This window comes from Odontomachus brunneus, unplaced genomic scaffold (assembly GCF_010583005.1).
Source record: "Odontomachus brunneus isolate Ranch 3 - 2012 unplaced genomic scaffold, Obru_v1 Obru_scaffold_048, whole genome shotgun sequence".
NCBI classification, from domain to species: Eukaryota; Metazoa; Arthropoda; class Insecta; order Hymenoptera; family Formicidae; genus Odontomachus; species Odontomachus brunneus.
Genome location: NW_022639498.1, coordinates 86,466 through 110,262, shown reverse-complemented (window position 1 = coordinate 110,262; position 23,797 = coordinate 86,466). Strand labels below are relative to the sequence as shown.

The 23,797-nt window shown below is 36.4% G+C and overlaps 3 protein-coding genes across 10 annotated transcripts in view; 1 reads left to right on the top strand and 2 right to left on the bottom strand.

The window, feature by feature from the left end:
- Positions 1–4,241, bottom strand: part of LOC116844924 (tyramine/octopamine receptor) — a 9,083-nt gene extending 4,842 nt beyond the window's left edge. Inside the window, exons 1-3 of one of the 6 annotated variants that reach the window (XM_032817077.1) lie at positions 3,609–3,799; positions 3,420–3,461; positions 1,158–1,719 (exon numbers count right to left, since the gene is read on the bottom strand). In XM_032817077.1, coding sequence (XP_032672968.1) covers positions 1,158–1,657 — 500 coding nt within the window. In that variant the 5' untranslated portion in view covers positions 1,658–1,719; positions 3,420–3,461; positions 3,609–3,799. Of the gene's footprint in view, positions 1–1,157; positions 1,720–3,419; positions 3,462–3,608; positions 3,801–3,845; positions 4,193–4,221 lie in introns of those variants that run through there. The other 5 variants (XM_032817080.1, XM_032817082.1, XM_032817079.1 and 2 more) reach the window with 5 other exon arrangements.
- The window catches only part of LOC116844922 (serine/threonine-protein kinase SMG1), a 42,496-nt gene extending 25,459 nt beyond the window's left edge, over positions 1–17,037 (top strand). For 2 of the 3 annotated variants that reach the window (XM_032817074.1, XM_032817075.1), the window contains exons 12-16: positions 4,428–4,690; positions 5,564–5,840; positions 6,587–8,468; positions 10,265–11,227; positions 15,402–15,586. In XM_032817074.1, the coding sequence (XP_032672965.1) occupies positions 4,428–4,690; positions 5,564–5,840; positions 6,587–8,468; positions 10,265–11,227; positions 15,402–15,586 (3,570 nt within the window). Of the gene's footprint in view, positions 1–4,427; positions 4,691–5,563; positions 5,841–6,586; positions 8,469–10,264; positions 11,228–15,401 lie in introns of all 3 variants that reach the window. The other variant, XM_032817072.1, reaches the window with a different exon arrangement.
- A 1,309-nt stretch (positions 17,038–18,346) lies between these two features.
- The window catches only part of LOC116844923 (methanethiol oxidase), a 9,772-nt gene continuing 4,321 nt past the window's right edge, over positions 18,347–23,797 (bottom strand). Inside the window, exons 3-8 of the mRNA XM_032817076.1 lie at positions 23,397–23,579; positions 22,039–22,342; positions 19,636–19,896; positions 19,156–19,489; positions 18,903–19,025; positions 18,347–18,529 (exon numbers count right to left, since the gene is read on the bottom strand). Coding sequence (XP_032672967.1) covers positions 18,478–18,529; positions 18,903–19,025; positions 19,156–19,489; positions 19,636–19,896; positions 22,039–22,342; positions 23,397–23,579 — 1,257 coding nt within the window. The 3' untranslated portion in view covers positions 18,347–18,477. The remainder of the gene's footprint in view (positions 18,530–18,902; positions 19,026–19,155; positions 19,490–19,635; positions 19,897–22,038; positions 22,343–23,396; positions 23,580–23,797) is intronic.

The window sequence follows — 23,797 nt, the reverse complement described above, 5'->3', positions numbered from 1 at the left end:
TATATATATATATATATATATATATATATATATATATATATATATATATAACAATTTAATAAAATAAAAAGGTCATAATTTTTTGCTAACTTTAATTGAAAATATATTGTGCCAGAAATAAATCTCTACATAAATACTATAATATAAAATAGAAATTTTACTTTCAATCTTTATTCTAACTTGTTCTATTGTCAAAAGTATGAAATGTACTATCGATTTGTACTTGAATTTAATTTAAAGCCGAAGTAAATTTCACATTTTTTTATATCGCGACTAATTTATCGGATAAATAGACAGAGATATTTAAAAAAATTTTATTTCACATACGTTGACATATACTTTCATTGTTACATTGAATGTTTATAATAAATTATTTGTCTGAAAAGTTGATGTCATTTATCTAATATTGTAAAATTGAAATATGTACGATAAAATTTTCCTCAAAAAGTTCATATATACAGTAAAAGAAAATAAGAAAAATTTTCATAAAGAATTAACAAACAGATATTTCTGATTAAAATATCGAATTTTTGTATCCTATCAGGAAACATCCAATGAGAAATATCGGTTCATAGTTTTTAAATAAGCGGTTTATCTGATGAAATGTCATTATGATCGTAAATATCCGATAAAATTGAACCGGAATTTGATTGGAAATATCCGTTTGTTAATTTTTTGTATGAAATAATTTCTCTCAATGCAGGAATCTTTCTGTCTCTATAACCGAGTTTTTCATCTGAGATCCCACACTGAAAGAAAAATATAGTTGCTTTCGGCGTCATACTTTTTTGTGATTTTAACCAGAAAAATAATTAGAAGAACCATCTTTCTAATAACACTTACTAAAACAATGGTTCTTCTAATTATTTTTCTGATTAAAATCACAAGAGCGCATAGTTGACGTCAAAGGCAACTATGGCAACTATATTTTTCTCTCAGCGCAAATATCAGAAAATTCAGTTGCAGTAACGGAATCGTGCTTTTTCCGCGTACAGGCGCAAGCTTCGTCATAATAATATGCCGCGTCGTATCGCGCGCATCCCTCAGCACAGTCAACAGCCCTAACGGTGGGGGGAGGGGGCAATATCAGATGTAATTTGCCGGCGATATCGGATCGATTGCAGGATAACTCGGTGAATCATTGTGGCAGAGAGTACCTCGGAAAGACCGTCTCGAATTCGCAGGTCGAATTCGGGCTGAAGCGATGCCAGTAGATCGGGATCGACGACACACTGATAGTGCAGAACCACGTGCCGGCTATGATCAGCAGCACACGCCTCCTCGTCGCGTACGCGTTGTAGCTGAGCGGGTGTACGATCGCGATGTATCGGTCTATGGCGATCACCATGATGTTGTAGATGCTACCGCCGCACGCCACGCTGGTCAGCACGAATCGCGAGATGCATATCGAAAAGGTGTGGCTCAGCGGGTCGTGCACGTAGAACGCCAAATGATAGGGTAATGTTATGCCCACCAGCAGGTCCGACACCGCCAGATTAAACACGAAGTAATTGGAGACAACGCTCTTAAGCCGGCGAGTCATCGCGATCGCCACTATCGTCAGCACGTTCCCCAGAACGATTGCGACAAACAAGAAGCAGTCCACGAAGATCCAGAGTATGTTCTCTGGCATTATGATGGCGCTCACTTCCGACATTGGAGATGCACCGGTTCTTCACGTTCGCGTCAAAAGTGTTGTTTTTTTGCAGATATATGTTTCTGAAAAAATAGAGAAAAAAGATTCTCAGGTGCACACGGAGGAAGAAAAGATTGGTCGAACGTGACAATAAACGAACTAAATAACGTTGAGTTGAAGGAAACGGAATTTCTGATTCTTACACGGAAAAAGAATGCTGTTATATTAACCTTTAGACTGCCGGGAAAGCTATAAAAGTGGCTTTATAGCCACAAAAGTGACTTCTCCGGCAGTCTAAAAGTTAATAGAAATTGCCAACATCACCGTAACTGAAGTAAATTCAACAGCTATATAATTGAAATTAATATTTGAATCACCAAAACAAAATATATATTGGTTTCAATAGTATTGCTGTTAAATCAAGAAAATTTATTCTCAAATTACGGCGTTGGTAATTTCTATTAATACAACAGCATTTTTTTCCGTATATGAGCCAAATTCTGTTTCAATATATACGGTTTTCTCATGGACCAAACTGGCTTCCAAGAACTGGAAATTCTGTTTCCTTCAATCAACTACGTTCCTTATGTTACGTTTAGTTCGTTCCTTGTGTTAATACAACCAAACTTTTTCTTCGTACGATATCCAGTTAAGTGACGAGAGGTACTGATGTTTGCTGAGAGTGCGAACTTGAATTTTAATTTCTGATTCCTCGTTCGACTCACAGTCGATTCTCCTCCTGTTAGTAAGATCTCGAGAACTTTCAGATATTCTAAGACTACATATCCCGATTAGTTGAATTGGATTAAAAGTCTAAAAAGTAAAATTGTTCTCATTAAAACCAACACGATTTATGCAGATTTCTTTCGTCCTACGTTGACGTTTTCTATTTTAATCGAAGGAAGATCTGGAGAGAAAACTTTCTGACATTTAAAACTATATTCCGGTTAGTTGAATTAAATTGAAATTCTAAAAATGGGAATTCTTTCTGTCAAATAATGTGACCCATGAAGATTTTTTTCACTCTACGTTGTCTTCTAATTAAATACTAAGAAAATATACCGGAAAATTGATTTGGAATAAATAATAAAATAAAGTTTATTTCTATGAATAAATTTTATATCTCACAAATAAATGTTCAAATATTTTTTTGTCAGTGAAGAAAAATCTCGAGACGGAACTTTTCAATGTTTAAATCTCTACTAGAAAAACCTAGAAAAATATTTCAAAATTTACCTGTGAAATATAAAATTTATTTTTCTGAAATGAAGTTTATTTCTGTGAAAAAATAAATTTTATATTCCATAAATAAATTTTTAAGTGTTTTTGCTTAGTGTATATATTTCGGTTTGTAAAATTGAAATTCTAAAAAGCAAGAAGAATTCTTCCTGTCAACTAATGCGATCTATGAAGATTCTTTTCACTTTACGTTTATATCTCGTATCTTAAAAGGAAATCTGGAAAAAAATATCATTCGATATATCTAACACTACGTATCCTGGTCGATTAAATTAGGTTGACACAATCTAAAATTCCCTCCGTAAAAACCAACACGATGTATGAAAATTTCTCTCACTCTACGTCTTTTATTTTAATTGAGGAAAGATCTGGAGATATAATTTGCTAATATCTAAGATTACATATTTCGATTGGTTGGATTGATTTCAAATTCTAAAAAGCAGAATTCTTTCCGTCAACTACTAACACGATTTATGTAGATTTCTCTCGTTTTACATTGACATCTCCTGTCTTAATTAAAGGAAGACCTCAAGACAGAACTTACCAATGTTTAAGATTACATATTTCGCTTAGTTGAATTAAAGTTCTAAAAAAAACAAAAGTCTCCCCGTCAACTAACACTATCTATAAAGATTCGTCTCGTTCTACGTCAACATCTTTTATCTTAATTGAAGAAAGCCGAAATTTGTCTCGAATATTGCGCTGAATTAAAATCAAGGTAAAAGCTAATGACTTCTCCAGGGCGTAGGAAAGCTCAGGTCTATGTGAAACTTGTTAACCGTAGAACCAAAGGTTGCATAATAATGCGTCGATGACATTTCGCACATTCGTGCGGCGCGTAACTGCTGTACGGTCACGATTTCACATACTGACTGCAGAAGACACCCGACACGCGAAAACGACCAGACAGAGCCGACCATAGTGGCCAAATACGACTGGAGCCGCGAAATGGGGCCTCTGGAGTACTCACCTTCCGCGCGCACACGCACGGAGAGAAACGGGTTTCCGATGGTATCCTACGAAACGCTAAAGCACACACCTGTTCACGCATCACGATTACGTAAATCTACGACTTCGCGGCGGATTGATCCTCCTCGTTGCGAGAAACGCACAATGGGAGGCGACTCATCGCACGTCCCATCACTTCTTCAAGAGCCGTCCGCTCTTCGCGGTGACACGCGCAAAGTTTATTTTGATGACAGGACTAATAGCCATAATGGCCTGGACGAGACAGACAGAGAAGAGAAAGAGAAAGAAAGATAGGAGAGTCTAAGATCGATACGGAGAACGATTTGATAGATACGACACGTTGCCTGGTTCGTTCGAAAGTGGTTTTATCTGCTCACCTGGTGTTTCCCCCACGAAGGACTGCTACAATATACTGCGCTATCAGTCGCTATCAGCGGCCCATTTGCAATCGGGAAAGGTCGATGGGAGCCCGCTAGTCCTACGCACGGATACGCATAATCGCGAACCCTGATGTCATAATATTCTCTCCATCATGAACGTTATAATGTTATCATGCTATAAGGCAATCGCTATTTATGTCCAGGGTATATTTAGGTTCGCCTGCGAGCATACGCTAAGAGTGATGCGCAGAGGTCGAGAAACACTGCTCACCCTGTTGGAGGCCTTTGTCTACGATCCTCTGGTGGACTGGCGTGCCGGTGCGGATACCAGTATAGCGAGTTACGGAGCGTGTCAGGCTAGAGCCAGGTGCACCGGCATCGGCAGGAAGCAACTGGAGCAGGAGCTTACGCGCGCGATGTTCGCCGTGAGGACCGCAGAAATGCGCGCAGAATGGCTAGCCAACAGGTGAGGAAAGCAATCTTCTCGTCTTTCCTAAAATCAGACAATTCAAATCGGCTAGATTTAACCCTTTAAGTCATAATGTATATGATACACTTCTTTTAGAGCAGTTTTTACGAATTTAAACTAATTGGTAGAGACTTCGAGTAAATGTGGATTCATTGTGAAGCTTAGATGTTCCTCTAACAGTCATCTGCATAGAACGTTAACTGTTGCAAATTTAATTATTCATAAACAAATTAATGTAAAAAATGTATTTTTTTCTTAAATTCATTTGCCAAAAATATTGCAAAGTAAACCTATGGAAAAAATGGCTTTGATGTTGAAAAAATGGTTGATGCTTTTTGAGATGATGGCGCAACCTCAAAAATTTCAAAATTCAAGATAGCGAATTCAATATGGCAAACTAAAATACCGGACAATCAGGATAAGTTATATTTCTTTCCGTAAATGAGTGAAGTTGAGTCTGTAAATAGCTTAAATTTCAAAAAAGTGATTTTGAACTCGTGATCAGCGACGTCACAAATCCTCGAATACAATTTTCACGGAAATCGAGGGAATTTTAAGATTGTCGTCCGTCATGTTGGATCCGCCATCTTGAATTTTCAAAAATTGACTTCAAATTCGTAATTAGTGACTCCAAAAATCCCCATATATCGATTAAACAAAAGAAAAGGTTGTACGAAAAAATTTGTGACTTAAAATGTTCAGAAGAAAGATTTCTACTTTGTTGATTTTGACATGTTCATATTGATAAGAAAAAAAAAGGAGTCTCGACAGTAGAGAAGAGCAAAAGTCCTCTTTTTTTGTTAATCGTCAAGCTGATAAAGCGGTAAGTTGTTTCTTCGAATTTATCCCTTTTGATGAACTGGATTACAGTGACGAATTGTCCAAGACATTTCCACTGCTGTGTCATCACCTGAACTGTTGGATCGAAGCGACCGAAGCCTCACGCCAGTGTCAGGATTTACTGCAGGATCGACATCAGCAGCTCGCTCTGGTGAAGGAGGCGCAGGCGATGGGCCGAAATCACGCCTTGTATTCGGTAGTCAAGCGATACAATTCGTTCAAACGTGCACGGGACGCTCATGAGAAAGCAAAGGCCGGCCTGAAGGAGAAGATAGAGGAATGCGAGAAACAGATCAACATGCATAATGTGAGTTCTCTGTCCCAAACAATGTTGGATATTAATTGATTGAAAAATTGTATTTGACTAAAATAATCGGCAAATCAATAATCAAAGTTAATTAGTCGTCATATATGTAATTATGAGTAGTGTCGATTGACTGAAATGAAATTTATTATTATTGTTACATTTGTTTCCTCACCGCAGTCATCTTGATTTATAACGTCAGAAACGAGAAAATATACAAAATTCTTGCAAAATCAAAATATTTGCAAGATGATACTTTCAATCAGTCAAGCAAACTCGTAAAATAGTCTTCCTGTTCGTTCTAACAATCAATAAATAACTATAAAATTAACGTATTAAACGTAATTAATGTAATGAGAAAAGATAGGTTAAAAATAAAAGGTTGCATGCCACGTTAATTTTGCGCTAATTTATTGATTGTTAAACCAAAAGGAAAATGTGTGTTTGGACTATTTTACAGGTCTATTCGATTGATCGCAAGTGTCATTTTATGGATATATTTCTTTTATTTCAACGTATTTTATAGAAATTTTGAACATGTACATCCTCATTTCTGATGTAATCAATCAAAAGTTATTTCTCGCCGCAGCGAGGAATTAAGAGTTTTAATTATTATTATTAATTATGATTGATTTGCTGATTATTTCAATCAAACAAAATTTTAATCAATTAATGCCTGACACAGATCTTCAATCGGTATATCAGTTGAGATGTTTCTCTGATATCTTAATTAATCGATGTTTTTACAGATCGCACTGGCGACGGTGCGTGGACCCCAGCTGGGGCAATGGCTGGCGGAATTGGGAACCCCGGCGAACCAGGAGGAACATGTGGTATTCGATCTTGTGAAAGAATTCTTACAGAACGCTGGCCAGAGCCAAATGATATTGCAGTGCGAGCAATCGGAAAACGAATTGACGCAGCTGGCCACCCAGCAGTCGCACTTCATACGCAGCTGTTTGGAACAGCTGAGCCAGTATTCTGCGATCTGTAGCTTGTATCCTATGAGCACTCTGTCGCAACATCGCACGGTCCTCTATCACACTTGGGCAAATAAACTGTTAATCTCGGGCACCGTAGAGGCGTGCCACGAAGTCATGGCGCAATTCGAAGCGAATTTAGAGCCGACCAATCCGAACAGTCCACAGGTCCAACAGATAATCAATTTCTCGTATCAGATGCAAAGCATACTGAACGAATCGAACGAGAGATTTAAGAAGGCGTACGAAAGAGTGATGTCTGAAGGACTGCCCGAGGCCATCAACAGAATCGAGAAAGCATATATCGAGTCGAGGACACAGATCACAGGTTTCTTGCGACGGGAAAAGGGCGCGGAGAGAGCGCTCGAGTGCGTCAACATCACTGCGTTGTGTGCTCTAAACAAGAGATATCTCATGATGGAAGGCGCCGCCAAGTGCGCCGGGGATTGCCTGGTGGATCTCACGTCCCGCGAGGGAGACTGGTTCCTGGACGAGATGCGTCTAATGTCGTCGCTTATCGCCGAATTGGTCACACTGATACCGGAGAATCACAAGACCAACAACGATCCGAAAATCTCATTGATACTCAAATGCTTGAAGAGCGCCGACTGCATCTACAAAGGTCTGCAAGAGCTCAATTACAACTTTCAAACCATCATACTGCCAGAAGCAATGAAAACCATCATCACAGAAGAGCCTAGTGTCATGCGAATGATCAGTGAGCTCAGCGAGATTGTGCTGACCGGGATACCGCTCGGCGACATCTTGGCCCAGCTCGAGATACATCTCAGATTTACCGTCATGGAGATGGAGAGCCCGCACGCACTGGTACAAGGTTTAGTGACCAACATGAGACTGCGATTTGAAGCGTTACTGTCACGGCCCGCGGAGGTGCAAGACTTGAATCAGGAGGAAACCTTGACACCGGGTCAGATGTTGTTGATGGGTTTCAATGGCCTATTCGAGAAACTGCAAATGGAGGGTAACGCCTTAGTGGCCACGCTGAGCTCTTTGGACATCCCGTTGAATTGGAAGAAAATTGACCAAATACGAGAGGCCAAAGAGATGTCGGCACCCATCTTCAACAAAGCGGCTCGACAGGTCTTGGAGGATATATTCTTGATCAAGAGACTACACACTATACAGGAATTCTTTATAATGTGCAGAAATATTGCTACTGCATTTAAAGGCGGATTGACGAATGTGTACGATGATGAACATCTCAACAAGCCAGTCAGAGTATTTACGGCCGATTACGTGTCGAGACAGTTGCTTGGAGTGACGTCGCAAACACTGGCGATCGCGTTATGCTTTTTACTGCAGCGGATGGGTCTAAATGTAACCACCGAGATCGAGCAGCGGGACATCGGAGCGGAAAGTAAAGTCTCGATAGAAGAACTGTGTCGGAAGATCGTCGATCTGTGCTTGAAGAGGGGATTATTCTCAGGCTCGGTCTTGGCTCAGGCGGGCGCGCTCAGCAGTACGTTAGAGAGCACTTTCAAGCGGAAACAGGGTGCTCGATTGGCGCAACAGAGTGTCGAGGTCGCCAGAGCCAGTGCACAAAGACTCCAACTACAACTTACGGCTCATCATTGGTTGCACGAGGATATCTTGATGCTGAGGACTAACATGAATCCAATGAATCCTCTAAGTAAGTACGCCAGAAGTGTATTACCGATCTTCACTAGCGTTACACATGTGTAATGCATCATGTATGTACAACAGTGGCAATTTTTTTAGGGAGACTGACTCCCCTAAACTAAATAATTACAATTTTTCTTCTATATCGCTATATAAAGTTTGTTTTATATAATTACATGAAAACAAATACAATGTAACTGTAGGAAGTTCTCTAAATAAATTGTGGTAGCGGAAGTATTAAGTAGATAGCACATACAGAAATATATAAACACAGAAAATATTAAAAAAAACATATAAAACTTAAGCAGTAGCGAATTAGCCAATTATACTCGAGAATTATTGAGAACATAAAACTGTTCAAATCATGTTCAAATGTCATGTTCAAATTCCCGATTACAGCAAATCTTAATTTAAGTCTTGTGCTTACGTTTTTATGTACGACTTTTTACGCGCTAACGATTTCTTAAATATTAAGATTCGATAATTATCTATTTTAACATTCTCGGTTTCTTGCCGCAGTTATTTTGATTGATAACGACAGAAGCGAGATAATATGTAATATAGATACCTAAAATTCTTTCAAGATATATTAGTAATATATAAGTAAAAAAAATAATATAAGTAATAAAAGATATATATAAATAATAAAAGATATATAAGTAAAAAAGTATGTCCATAAAATGATTCTTACGATCGATTAAACAGATATTCAAACACTGATACTTTTAAACAATTTGAGGTTTGAAAAAATTAAAGATTTTAGTGATTAAAAATATTTCTTTTGCTCTAATAATTATTAGATTATAATCAATAAGTAGTCGTAAAATTAACATGACATACTTTTTAGCCTACTTTTTAGCAATGTAAAATTTTGTCAGATTCCGGAATATTTTACAAATCCGTTTAATCGATTGCATATATTATTATTTCTACGTCTTTTGCAAAAATTTTAAATATACAGAGTGTCCCAATTTAAATTATCTCCCTCTCCCCAAAAAAATTTTTTAATTTTTGTTATAGAAAAAAATGCTTTATACAAAAGTTGTATGTGTGTATTTAAACAAAAGTTGTGTGTGTATATTTGGTTGAAGGAGGACACATGATTCTCTGGTGTGAGTCATGTTGTAGATATCGTTTTCAAGAAATTTTAAAGGCGACTAATTTTCTTAAATGGATTGATCTTCTCTTTGAGATAAAAGTTGTAAATCTGGTCGGAACATTTTCAAAATATTTCCCAAAATTGTTTTTTGCGTAAAACGTTCCAGAGATGTGAAGCTTCAAAGTTTACAAAGCCACTGGGTCCGCATGCATGATTCGTGTAAAAGACTTTAATTTTATTCTAAATATCACTATCTAAAAATTTCTATCCGCTATACCACTTTTAGGGTTACCTAGGAATAATAACATGAAAGTAGTAGATTTCTATTCCCTTTGGGGTTTAATTAACGTGAGTCCCTTTGTAAATTTTGAAGCTTTATATCTCTGGAACGGCTTATGCAAAAGACAATTTTGGGAAGACAACTTTTATCTTAAGAAAAAAAATCAATTTTTATTTAAGAAAATTAGTTTAAAATTTCATGAAAACGACATCTATGACATGAGACATCGGAGTTGTGTCCCTCTTCAAGCCAAACAAATTTTATCTGAAGCATTTTTTCTACAATCAAAAATAAAAAAGTTTTAGGGAGGAGAGGTAAATTGAAATAGAACACTCTGTATATTTTATTACTTCTGAGACGCCATTAATTAAGATGCAAGCAGAAACCTTAACAAGCCTCAAAACTTATTTCTCTTTTATCTCGTCAGATCGCTCTACCTCCATGTTGGAATTGCGGAAAACAGCCGCGGCACTGTCGGGATTGCAATCACGAGTATGCGAGGCTCGTGAACAGCAACAGAATCTCGTCTCGAGCGCTATACAACGCCTCAAGTGGGCCGCCGGTGCCAACCCGGCGCTAGGCGAAGTCATGTCGGCATTCGACAACGCGGTCTTGTCCTCGTGCGAGAAGCTGACCCGGCAACACAATCTCGCGGCGATGGTGGTGAACACGTGCAATTCCATACTGCGCTACGAGGCTCTGCGGACGCGTACATCGGAGAGCTTGACGCACGACGCGAATTTCGTGAAGCTGACGAAACACTGGGAGGAGAGCTGCATGTTGACGGTTAACCTGAACATTACCGTCACCATGATAGAGGAGAGCCTCGTGCAGCTGTTGCAGTTGGAAAACAACGTTGACGCCAATTGGCTGAAGCAGGCGGAGAAGATTGTGTCTGAAGCCATCCTCGACACTCAGAAGAAATTACAAGACAAACAGGATCACCTATACGCGGCCCAGGTCTGCTTGAGGGAGCGGGTGGCGGGTCTGCAGAACGTACTCACCGAGCACCACAGATTGATGTCAGACGTGAGAGTATTGTTAAGAACGATGGCCAAGCAGGAGAATATCGTCGGCTTGCAGGACTTCCTGTCGGCGTACCGTTCGTTCACAGAGAGCGTATCAGGGGTGGTGAAGGAATTAGAATCTGAGAAGTTCGACATAGCACGAAGTATGGCAATCAAGGAAGAGTTGCAGAGCATGGCAATTAAGTCGCCCGGCCTGTACAATGAATTACTAGAGTTTGCGAGCGAGCAGAGATTGAACGCGGCGAAGAACGCAGAGAAGGACAGCCTGCAGAAGAAAAAGAACAAGTTGATAAGACAGGACAGTGTGTGTATGAGCCCGAGAAAAGGCGTGCCATTAGCCAGAGATCCGACCACGGGAAAAGGTGAGTGTCTTATGACGAATTCGACTGGATGCACCAATGTGCATTAACGGAGTTGTAGTCTGTTCTTCCATCTAAGATCGTCTTAGGTCCATTTTTAGATGTTTCATAGCTAATGTAACGAATTATACAGCATTTGAAAATGAACTCGAGATCTTCAATATAAGATTGGACTATGAATGCACTGTCTAGTGGTGCGCATTAGTGCATCCAATCGAATACGCCATTACTTTCTGTTTTAGTTGGAGGATAAAGGAGTGCAACATTTTAATTTTGATGAGTTTCACAACTCATCCTGCATCTAATAGCAAAATGTACTTTCTGAATATTATTAAAAAACAGATTTTCCTAGCGAATACGGGATGCGTTATGAAATTCATCAAAATAAAATGTTGCAACCTTTTATCCTTTGACTATCTGTCCACGTTTATTGTAATATCAGTTGTAATCGTAAGGAAAGAGACATCGTTGTGAACACTTGATTGCTATCGTAAAAACCAGTATCGTAGATCGTAAAAGTTGAGGTTTATTCGTTTCTCACGATAAATTTGCGACGGCTTTCAAGGATTGTTGCGACAAAAGTTTCGCAATTGCTTACATCTGATATCACGATAAATATTTGAAGTTTTTGCATTGGAAACAAATCCACAAAAAACACGACTTTAACTCGAAAGTCAAACCTATACGAAGAGAATTTTAGTTATTAAAGTATAGCTAGAAAGATTGCTCAAACTATAATTAACTACTATAATTAACTATATAAACTATACGAAATATTTAATAAATATTTATTTAATTATATTTAATTAATTAAACTCTATAGTTAATTATACTTAGTTAAAAATTAAGTATATTTAGAAAAATTACTAAAGAATTTTGTGAGTGAGAAATTTTATAACCGAAGGACATTTTGCCTTAATTTATTATTCTTTCGTCTCATATCTATATTTCAAGAACTAAAAAATTCACATTCTTTAGCTAAATTTATTGTTTCTTAATAAAATAAACTGTATATTGACAGTCTATTCCTGCACCAGTAGAAAAAAGAGAGAGAAAAGGGGGAGACGGTAAAATTAAAAAGAATTCATATATAAAAAAAGCTATAACATTCTTTCCATATAATATTACAATAAATATTTAGAACTTTCTCGGTGAAAAAAATGCTAGTCTTTGCTTGCGGGTTTGAACCGCGTTTTTTGCGCACTTGTTTCCAACGTTTTGTAAACATTTTATACTTCTCTCCTTGATGAAATAACCTGAAATATTTACCATACATTTGAAATACCATATATTACAAATCCGCAAGAAATCCAACTCCAAATAGTAAGCAAAATCCACGGTACCACGATAAAACATGATAGATATAGACATACCTTCATAAGAAAAGAAGTACAGTGATTAGCAGTTTTAAAGTTTTCTCTATTTTAAACTGTCTCTTGATACAAAATACCACTTGTAGAACTCGTTTTTTTTGCAAAGATTAGGCAAGATTCTAGGCTACAAGAATATCTAGTTATATTGGAAAAATAAAATACATCTTGCTCAAAATAAAATAACAAATTTAAATAATGAAAATCATAGTTATTAGCACTTTTGTCATTATGATCGGCATATTTGTCACAGTGATCGGCACTCGTTAGAAATATGTTAAATAAAAAAATACGCCACAATTCAGAGCTAGTTAATAATCGAAATCATGTTCTTAACTGCGCTGCTAAATGATTTATTAGATAAATGCACTGTCTACACCAGTGAACTATATACTATACTAGAATGTAAACTATTATGTTTAGCACTAACTGTTTAGCAGTCACTGAAAAGAAAAAGATGAGTTGATTAGAAATTATATCTGTCTTTGTCTAGTGAATTTTGATTAATCACCAATTTTCTATATTTTTTATTACAAAACATCAATCTTATTAAATTTCTCGAATCGATAAACTCGAATCAATAGCTGTTAAATGCTTTCGAATGCTTGCGATTTTTTTTATTTTGGTTTTCATCATATGATTATATTATTTTATTATTAAATGTAGTACACATGAAACTTCCGATAATCCATTACTCAATATATTTGTGCGCTGAAAGCAGTGAATGTTTTCAGCTCAAAGAGTAGAGCAGTAGAAAAAGATGGACTGGTTATAAAATGAATTTTTCCATCTCTCTCATACAATTTTCTTCAAGAGTAGAGTTCACATTCTAGTATAGTATATATAGTTCACTAATCCACACATTAGTGTATTGGCGGCTTCTGATTGTAACCTAATGAGTTAATCAACACTGCAACTTTACCGATTGCTCTTCACGATAGACAATTTTTTCCTTTATTATCAATAACTGCATATTCAATGATATAAAATTTTGTATCAAGTACCAAAATTTGATAGCTGTTGTCACATTATTCAGTCAAATAATACGGGCCAAGTATAAAGTGATAATTAGGAAATAATTTAGTTATATAAAGTAAATATAATGTTGTCAAAACCACACACAAGATTTAGTTGTTTGAATATATTTAGATCATCAAATTAAATTCTGGATGTTAATACCAAATGTTGATAATACTGTTCGATAAAAATCAAATTTTTTTCGTGACTTGAGTGCAAATAGTCATTTCAGATGTATTTTTGCCTGCTGAACACGAATCCGTTGTCCATATTTGGCTATTACGTCATAATTTTGAGAAAAATGACGTTAAAGAGGCAAAAATGACGATTTTGTGGGTTTTTGTGACGCTGTAGCGTAGTAAATTTGTTTTCTACATTTCGTTAATGCCACGCAAAAGTATCAACTTTTAGTTTGAAAATGCATCTTGTCTCGTCTCCCAACAATTTTTCGTTTTTAACATATGACCAATCAGAAACAATCGTCGGCATCAATATTACTGAGCAGAACAATTTTTTTGCAAGAAAGTAAATAGTCATTTCCGATGTATCTTTGCCTACTGAACACGAATTCGTCGTCCAAATCTGGTTATCACGTCACAATTTTGAGAAAAATGGAGTAAGATACAAGATAAGAAGATTCCCGTACTCGGCTTTTTGGCTTCTTTGACGCCATTTTTCTCAAAATTGTGTCGTGATAGCCAAATTTGGACGACGAATTCGTGTTCAGTAGACAAAAATACATTGGAAATGACTATTCGCACTCGTGTCATAAAAATTTCTCAAATAGTGTAATAGAAAAGAAGATATTTGGTAACTATTGCTAAAGCTTATATCTGAGGTAAAAATTGTTTTTGGTAATTTTTTTATTTTAATTTAAAAATTTTATCGTAGTATTTAAACTATTTTAAGACATTTATATTTTTTATTTCTTGCATCGGCGTTTTCTATTGCTTCATACGTGAAGTTCTATCTGTGGTTTTATTCGATTCCTATAACGATTACCCATGCTTTCTCAGAGCCATTTATCCGATGCTTTATCTTATAATCGAATAGAAACTGGTGAGTCCTATAAGCTATGATATACTATTTCTTTGTACTTTCACTTATAATATATCTTTATAATTTTCAAAAAACATGGCAATACCATATTTACTAGCAAATATTGGAAACAACAATTGATACGCGACGAATATCAATAAGTAATATTAATATAAGTAGTAGATATTAATATAATTAATTAATGTATATTAATATAAGTAGAATTGATAGTCACTAAATATTTTGTGGTCTTAACAAGATAAATATTAATAGTTACCAAATATTTTGTCAAACAGAATTAAATAATTTTATAACACCAAATATCCGGTAATAGTCGTCAAATATTTGGTAATAGATTGTAGACGATAAATGTAGTTGTAATCCCATAGGGGAGCAATAAAATCTTTATATACCAGTAGTGGTAATAGATGTTACCACTATTTGGTAAGTATTACTAAAATATTTAGTCCATTTGATTGTGACTAAAAGTTCTTCGTGCATCAAATCTACTATGTATTTGATTATTATTATTATTATATTTGGTATTAATTATCGAATTTTTACTTAAATTCTTAACCAAATACATGTAGTAATAATTATCTATTTTTTTTTTTAGTTCAGTTTTTTCCAGTTTTGCATTTAAATATGCCGATATGCTAATCACTGTACCTTCTTCCCTATTCGCTGATGATCGTGCCCCTACGATCTTTGATCGGAAAAGGTCCCTTGAATAATCCAGCAATTTTCCTCAGCTATGCAAGAGCGGAATGCCTACGCGTTGAACGTGTGGCGTCGCGTGCGCATGAAGCTGGAGGGTCGCGACCCTCAGCCGTCGCGCAAGTACACCACCGCCGAGCAAGTGGAGTACGTGATACGCGAGGCGCAGAGCACCGACAACCTGGCGCTGCTGTATGAGGGCTGGACACCGTGGGTCTGAACGGACAGCGGCTGGCGCGCGCGCGCGCCGATGGCTCGACACTCCTCTCATAACGGTGGTACTCAAGCTCGTACCGCTCGTCGTCGCCCTACGTTGCCGTAGAGGCGAAACTCTCTCCGCATCTCGCGATACCAGGTTGCGGCGATACTCGACCAACCAGTCATCCGCGCGAACCAAGTCAATAGAAAAAAAGAGTCGTTTCAGAGGTTTTCAGAGGGTCGCTCGCGGCCTGCGTGAGCGTGCACGACATGCGTCGCAGCTCGATCCCCGGCACGACTACTGGGAAACAAAGCAACCTACTGTACCAAGTTGATTCTGTCGTTGTCCCGAAAGCGTGGCTCGCGAGCGGTTTATTATGCGGATTAACGGCTTTTTCGTTACTGTTTGTATTTCACGGCACGCGGGCTGAAGGAGAACACGGGTTTGGGTCGTCATGGGTGTGTGCGCTGGTGGAGTCCTTGTGAATTCAATCTCTTCTCTCGTCCAAGACTATTCTCATGAAACGCTCCTAGCGTTTTCATAATAATTGGTTGGATTTTTTGTGAGAGGAAAAGAAAGAATAGGTTGAATTGATGAGGATTTCCTAAGGTGATACAGGCGAACGCGGATGAACGGGCTTTACTTTAGTCGGGAGCCATGGGATTTTGGGAACCGTATGGAATCAGTTGCAACTGTTAAGCTATATAGTCACGTGAAATTCGACTGACGATATTGACGGAAAGTAATTGACGACGACAATGAATGATGACGGTGACGATGACGATGGTACAGCGAGACGGCTTACGCAGTCGTGTGTGGTGTAATGTCATCGTGTCAGGAGAAATAAGCATGTCCTCGTATGAGATGCCTGTCGCCGGCTCGTTCGGCGAACTGGCATCCTCCAGTCGGACGACGTAACGTTATAATTTTAAGTACATATATGTGGTTAATCATATTACAGGCAGACTTGACGATTAATTTGATCAGAAAACGGAAACCGTCAGGCACACCATCGCAACGTTATTTTAACAAAAGGAGCAAAATTAACAGAGGGACGAATAGATTTATCATTATTATTATTATTACTATTATTATTATTATTGAGTTATATGTAACTGAATATGTCAAAAATATACACGCGCGAACACGTATACACTTAGCACGAATACACACAGGCTCATATACGCGAACGAACGTGTTTGAAAAGAAATAGTCAACGGCACCACAATTGGTGCAGTAATTTTTCTTAATTTGGACACATAAAAAATGTTTATCGTTACGATATCCATTATTTTTTTACCAGTTACTACCGTGGGGAGGAAAAAGTTCTAAGTGCAATTAATCAGTTTTTAACCGGGACATAATAAAATGCAATAATACAAATTTTGAAAACTTTTTTTATAAAAAAATCAAGATTATTTACAGTTTTTTAAATGAAGCTATATTTTTTTATCCATAGTATTGTAAAAAGAACAATTAAGTAGCAAATTCAATAGTTTCTCCCTCTCTCCCCCCTCTCCCCCCTCTCTCTCTCTCTCTCCTCTCTCTCTCCTTTCTCACTCCTCTCTCTTTCTCTCATAATATTATTTTTACTAATATTTAACAATGAAGATACAGACAGAAGATACGAGAATATTTGGAATACAATGTAACGAATAATGTTAGATGTTTAGAACATTTTTGAAATGTAATTCATTTTTCTGCAATACAAAACTCCGCCCTTTGTAATAGCAATATTATATATCGCATCAATTAGTATATTTCGATTTATGTGTCTGCATATTTGTGTTTTACATTGTCAGAATTTCTTATTATTTCATTATGTTCTTTTTTGCTGTGAAATAACAATAAAGATAACATTATCAGTTACTCGCATGAATTTGTTTTAATATTTTTTATAACGGATAAGAAAAGATACGATTCTACTTTAAAAAAGTGGATTATTTACGAAAAAAAACGTTTTCGAAATTTTTATTACTGCATTTTATTGTCGTTTAAAAACTAATTAATTATATCTAGAACTTTTGTCTATCTGATCATTGTAATTGGTAAAAATATAAAGGATACTGTTACAATGAACACACCATACTAGCACGCATCGATCCGTTTTGAGTTTTGATTCACGTTATTGAGTGATTCTCGGGTGGGGAAAAAGAACCTGATCCAATTTCGTAGCCACCATAATATATATACAATGATTTTCACTGCTTTCTGCAGTTGCATGCATGGTTGAGTCATCTCTCTTTTCAATCAATTAAGTCCGGTTTAGACAATTCGTAATTCGCGACAGTAATCGGAGCAAAATTACCGATGGTCTAAAGTGAGCTTAAGAAAAAAGATCACGTCATTTGTCCGCATCTTACGTAGTCGATACTTCGTACTTTCCAAGTAATAACAATCAACCAACCCAATTCTACGCAAGAAAAGATAGGATTTTTTACGCGACCATTTCGACATTTTAAATTCTTTTTAATGTAGAATTCTTCATATTGAACTTTCCGCAGCGAAGGAATGTTTCGGCGCAAATAGATTTTAATTTGTGTATTAGAATTTGAACGAAAGATTAAAATTGATTACCTACCATCTAACATCATATAATTCCATGCAATGTAAGACTCCTACTATATCACTTGATGCAATGGAACTAATAAGAAAAATCATTATCGAAATAAACAAAAAGTCTCTCTTTTTCTCTCTCTTTCATATATTTTTTACTAATCTATATCTCTCAGTTGAATTTGCTTTCTTATCCTTAGCGAAAGGCGTGAATGATTATCCAAGTGAAATTATTGCGAAGCTTTATTACAGAGAAAAATCGTACAGAATTATTATCGTACAAAATGATATTGCATTATTACTCTCGCAGATGTCAAAGTATCTTTGGCGTGATCCCTCCATCGCAATCATCGAAGTCAGTGTTCTTCCGGCAACCATATATCGGAGGTAGAATCTCCACCAGGATATCTGCAAAAAAATAAGCGATATGATTCGATTTAATGATCAACATAGCGAGCCCTTTTCGCAAGAAAACAGGCGATTTAAAAGAGATTGACGGGAATTTATTCTGCAAAATAGAATGTCCAGTTATCGAGAAATCAGGATAGAATTAGAGTAGAATAGAAATATCAAAATTAGGGTAGAAATAGAGAGGAAACAAAGAGAAAAAAATTAAGGATTTGAGAAGAGCGAGAGTAGCTGATAACTTTGTATAACTACACGAATAAATTCCGAATTATCTCTTTTGATGAATTCTTTTTCTTTCGATTGTAAACAGGGCCGAGACGGCAACGTCTCACGTTTTTCTTTTACTGGCGTAATAAATTACGAAATATCTCACCTCATCTCGTGTGCGAGTAGGATATCGTTCTTATCGGCGCCGAAATCAACGAGGAATTGATCGTCGAGCTTCATGCCGCCCTTCTTGACGTCGATATCGAGTTTCACCATCGTCGATCCGTATCTAAATGAGCGGAATATTCGATTGTAGAAGCAGATTGTAAAGATTTTGTGTCACAGAGAGAGAAATAAATAAAAGGAACACGGAAGATCAAAGATGTGTGCGTGTATGTGTAATGTGTGCGCGCGCTCACTTCAAAAGATCGGGGTAGAATTGCTGGTCCCACGGCTTGAAGATGGAGGTGGTCACGTACAGCCTACTTCCGTCCAGACTTAGCTGCAACATCTGCGGCGCTCCGTACAATCTACGGCCTTTCACGTACACGGGATCGGGCTGGTTGCACATCTCCTCGTCCTTCGTCACGCGCACCTGCGAGTCGCTCAGTATCGATCCGCCAAGGAAGACCTGACCTGTCAGTCTCGGCTTCTTCGTGTTTGAGATGTCGTACTGCCTGACGTCGCCGTGCAGCCAATTGGACATGTACAGGTACTTGTCGTCGAGACTTATCAGGATGTCGGTGATCATACCTGAAAGACGCGACGAAACATCTCTTCTTCGTTACATTTTATAGATAAATAAAGAATACCTCACAGTTTTCCGTTGAGAAGAAGTTCAATGTGTGATATATTTGTCTAGGATATTGTAGAATTTTTCATGATTCTTCAAGGCGTACCTGGCATCGTAGGCAACAGCCATCCTTCGACCTCCTTCGGAAGCACTTGAATCACCTTCTCCGCCTTCCACGAGTCATCCTTCGTCTTGTAGAATCGATAAATATTTGATGTTACCGCGCAGCCCACGAATCCTTCGGACGCGTAAGGATCGTGGAGGAATCGAATCTCGAGGGGCGCGATTCCGTCCTCTCCCAAATCGATGGTCTGCTTCAGCTTTTGCTCTTTCCACGAGTACACGTTCAGATTTCTCCCATAGATTGCTATGCATCGACACGCGCATATTATTATTTTTAAACTATATGCTTTGAGACTTTCTTTGCGGCGAGAGAAGTGAAAATTAAGCCAATTCAAATTCCGGCTTTTTATTTTGAAAATTTAGTGTTATTTTAAAAGAGATATTAGACAGGAATAAGTTTGATTTGAAAAATGATTTTAGCAGGAGAAATTACAAAATTTTATCATGATAAATTAAAAAAAAAATGAATAAAAAAGAATAAACTTTTTTTATAAATAAATAAACTATCACCAGAGTTGTAAAAGTATCAATGAAATGTTTCTTTTCAATTTAATAATTGATTTGAACAAATATATTTCAATTCAACTAATTAACGATTGATTTGATTAAAAGCAATCGACGAATATTTAATTGACACTTAATTTGAGCAAATTCAATAAAAGACAGTTTAATTGGCGATTGATATGAGAAAATTCAATCGATTCAATCGAGGAGTGTTTGATTGCTCAAGATTACAATTGGTTTAATGGATAATATCCATATTCGGAGTATTATAGCATATCGTGCTGATGATTGAAAAGTAAAACTCGTGTTGAGGGCGTATCAATTAAACGACCTTTAAGGCTCCTGTGTCACATCTCTTTTTTAATGACGTCAGAAACAAAGAAATGCATGCTAAAAGTTCTCGCAAAATTCGTTGAAATTAAAGGATATACTGAAGACGTAAAACGTAAAGTCCATAACACACAGTTGCCGTAAAACGTTAAGTTCAACCAATAGCAAACTTGGAAAAATTCCTTCCCATTTGCAACAGTTCAACGTAGTTAAATGCAGTGTACTATTTTACTAAACAGTAAGTATGCTTCTTTTTTATAATTTATTGAAGCGACAGCTGTAATCGATTGAATAGATCTATAAAATAATCCGAATATTACCTTTTTGCTCTAACAATCAATAATGTACTGTAAATTAAATTATGACAGAATTATGCGAAGAGCTAGGTTAAAAATATACATTTTACGTCGCACATTAGTTTACGGCAAATTATTGATTGTTAGAGCAAAAAGAAAGTGTTTGGACTATTTTACAGATCTGCTCGATCGATTGCAAGTGTCGCTTTATAAATATATCCTTTAATTTCAATGTATTTTGCAAGAATTTTTAGCATGCATTTCCTCGTTTTTGACGTCATTAAAAGGAGACAGACAATGCGAGAACACAGGAGTCTTAATTAAATTTGCTGAGTTCAATCGTCAATTAAACACCTTTAATCGAATCTGCTAAGTTTAATTGTTAATTGTTAACCATCTTTAATGAATCTTTAATTCATATCAATCGTCAGTTATCTTTAATTGAATTCGCCGAAATCAATAGTCAGTTAAACAGTATTCAATTGAATCGTATCCATATTATTAGTCCATATTAATCGTCAATTAAACACGATAATTAATTTAAAAAATAATTACACGAAACACTAGATAACTTCAAAAGTGCTTTATTTTAAAGGATGTGAATAGATGAATTAAAATATTTTTTTTTTCAAAATCTTATATGTCGTGTTTTTAAAGACACGCCGGGACAATGGATTAAAATGCAACCCTGCTTAAAATATTTAATAGAAAGTGATTGGATAAGATTGAAATGGATAGAATTCCTTTATTGATTTATACGACTTATCATGCACTGAAGCCGTACAACATAGACTTTATATTTTAGTCATATTTTATGATACTATTCTTTTCTATCATCTTGAATATTGATGTTTGTATAATAAATTGATATTTCTGAGTCATGGTAAATATCGCATTATGTACTTATTATTATTTTATAATAAACTACTTATAATATTCTTTCATAATAATTCTACTTGTAATAATGGTTACAAAATGATTAGATAAAAATGAAAAGAATATCTATGTAGTTTAATCATATCTTATGATACTACTCTTTTCCATCATATTGAATATGAAAGTTGGTATAATCAGTTTATATTTATCAATTATAGACAAATAGTATATGAATTCATTTACTAAATTTCGTAAATAAGTTGTGAAATATGAATCAAAATCACCATAAAATATAATAGACAAATTTTCTATCATTTTCTATCCAACATTTTAAGCAGGGAAGATTTTGACCATGTGGAGACACACGCATTAATACTCACTAGGATCTTTAGAGTCGTCTGGATTGTATCCCTTTTTGAAGGCTTTAGGTACACCCCATTCGGTAGCGATAAGCGTATCGTGATATGGCTGGTACCAATAGTCGTACCCGAAAACTGCTTTATTGGGCCCCTTCGTCCATGTACCCTTCGCCTCCAGAGTATCTACATCGATGCAGAAAAATTCGCCCAAACCGTTGCCATCGGGTTTTCCCATGGTGGAGATCATTATTACGCCAGATGGCAAGCAATGCGAGGTGTGCGGCGTTGATATCCCGTACTTCTGCATTTGTTGCGGTTCCAGAATCTTATGAAACAAGACGATCGCTTTACTAAGAGGTCATGGATGAATTTTAAACTATTAACGCCTAAATATGCTGGAATTTTACGTTGAGCCATTTATTTTACTACGAAAATGAGATCTGTTGTTTATAAAGAGTACCATTCCTACCAATTTTGACGGCGCTCTATCGAATAGAGCGTTGAGAAAATAAAAAAAAATCGCAATTTATGCAAAATTTTTGCAAAATAAAATGAAAAAACGCATGTTTTTAGGGCTAATTTTTTCTTCTTTCTCCATAAAAACGTGTTAGTATCGCTCGGGGAAGTCTTCCCGACACTTTAACTTAAAAAATATGCCATGGGTATTTTTTTCAACAAACATAGTGGTACCAAAATGGCGTTTAATTAGAATTTTCGTTTTATATTTGGTTATCGAAATGTTTTAGGGTCAATATTACTACAAAATTATATAGTAATTTACATAGTAATTACATAGTAAAACAATTTCGATAACCAAATATTAACGAAAATTCGAATTAAACTCTTCAAATCGACCGCCATTTTGGTACTGCCATGTTTATTGAAAAAAATACCCATAGCATATTTTTTAAGTTAAAGTGTCGGAAACACGTTTTAAAGACTTTCCCGAGTGATACTAATACGTTTTTACGGAGAAAATAGCGGAAAAAAATTAGCCCTAAAAATGTGCGTTTTTTAATTTTATTTTGCAAAAATTTTGCATAACCAATACAAATTCTAAGGAATTGTTACTTCTTAAGTACCCAGATAGCACAAAACCTCTTGAGAGGTTTTGGATGTAAAACGTCTTGGATGTATTCAAAACACTTCTTAAGACATCTTGAATTTATTCTGGATGAATTCGAGCATTTTGTGTTATCTGGGTGATAACGATAACGAGTTAATCTAAAAAAAATTATAACGATAATGATATATAGAAAGTAACTTTTTTCGGTAGGTAAATTATTTACTCGTAAATAGTAACTTTCCGTTCCTACGTATATTAAACAGCAGTCTCTCGTGGGAAATCTGAAATAGTTTGTGCCACATCGATTACGTACCTTCTTAATTTTCGGTTCTTTCTCGCAACTGGTATCGACAAAATACACCCGGTCTGACATAAGACAAGGTAACACCAAAGTGTCACGTTTGCGTGTCGATGATCCATGGCAGCTGCTGCACACATTCCAGCCAGCATGATGTAATTCATCACCAACCACTGGCATTCTCAGTTTGTGTATTATCTTCAAGCAAAAAAATATACTCTTGCATCATTATATATATATTATTTTTTACAAGAAAAAAAGGTCATTCGAAAATATTTTTCTTACATTTAGCGTAACCCAAAAAATTAATTTCAGGGAGGGCTGCAGCCTCCTGGCTACGCCACTGCTGTATATGTGTGTGTGTGTGTGTACACATATACATATACAGCAGTGGCGTAGCCAGGAGGCTGCAGCCC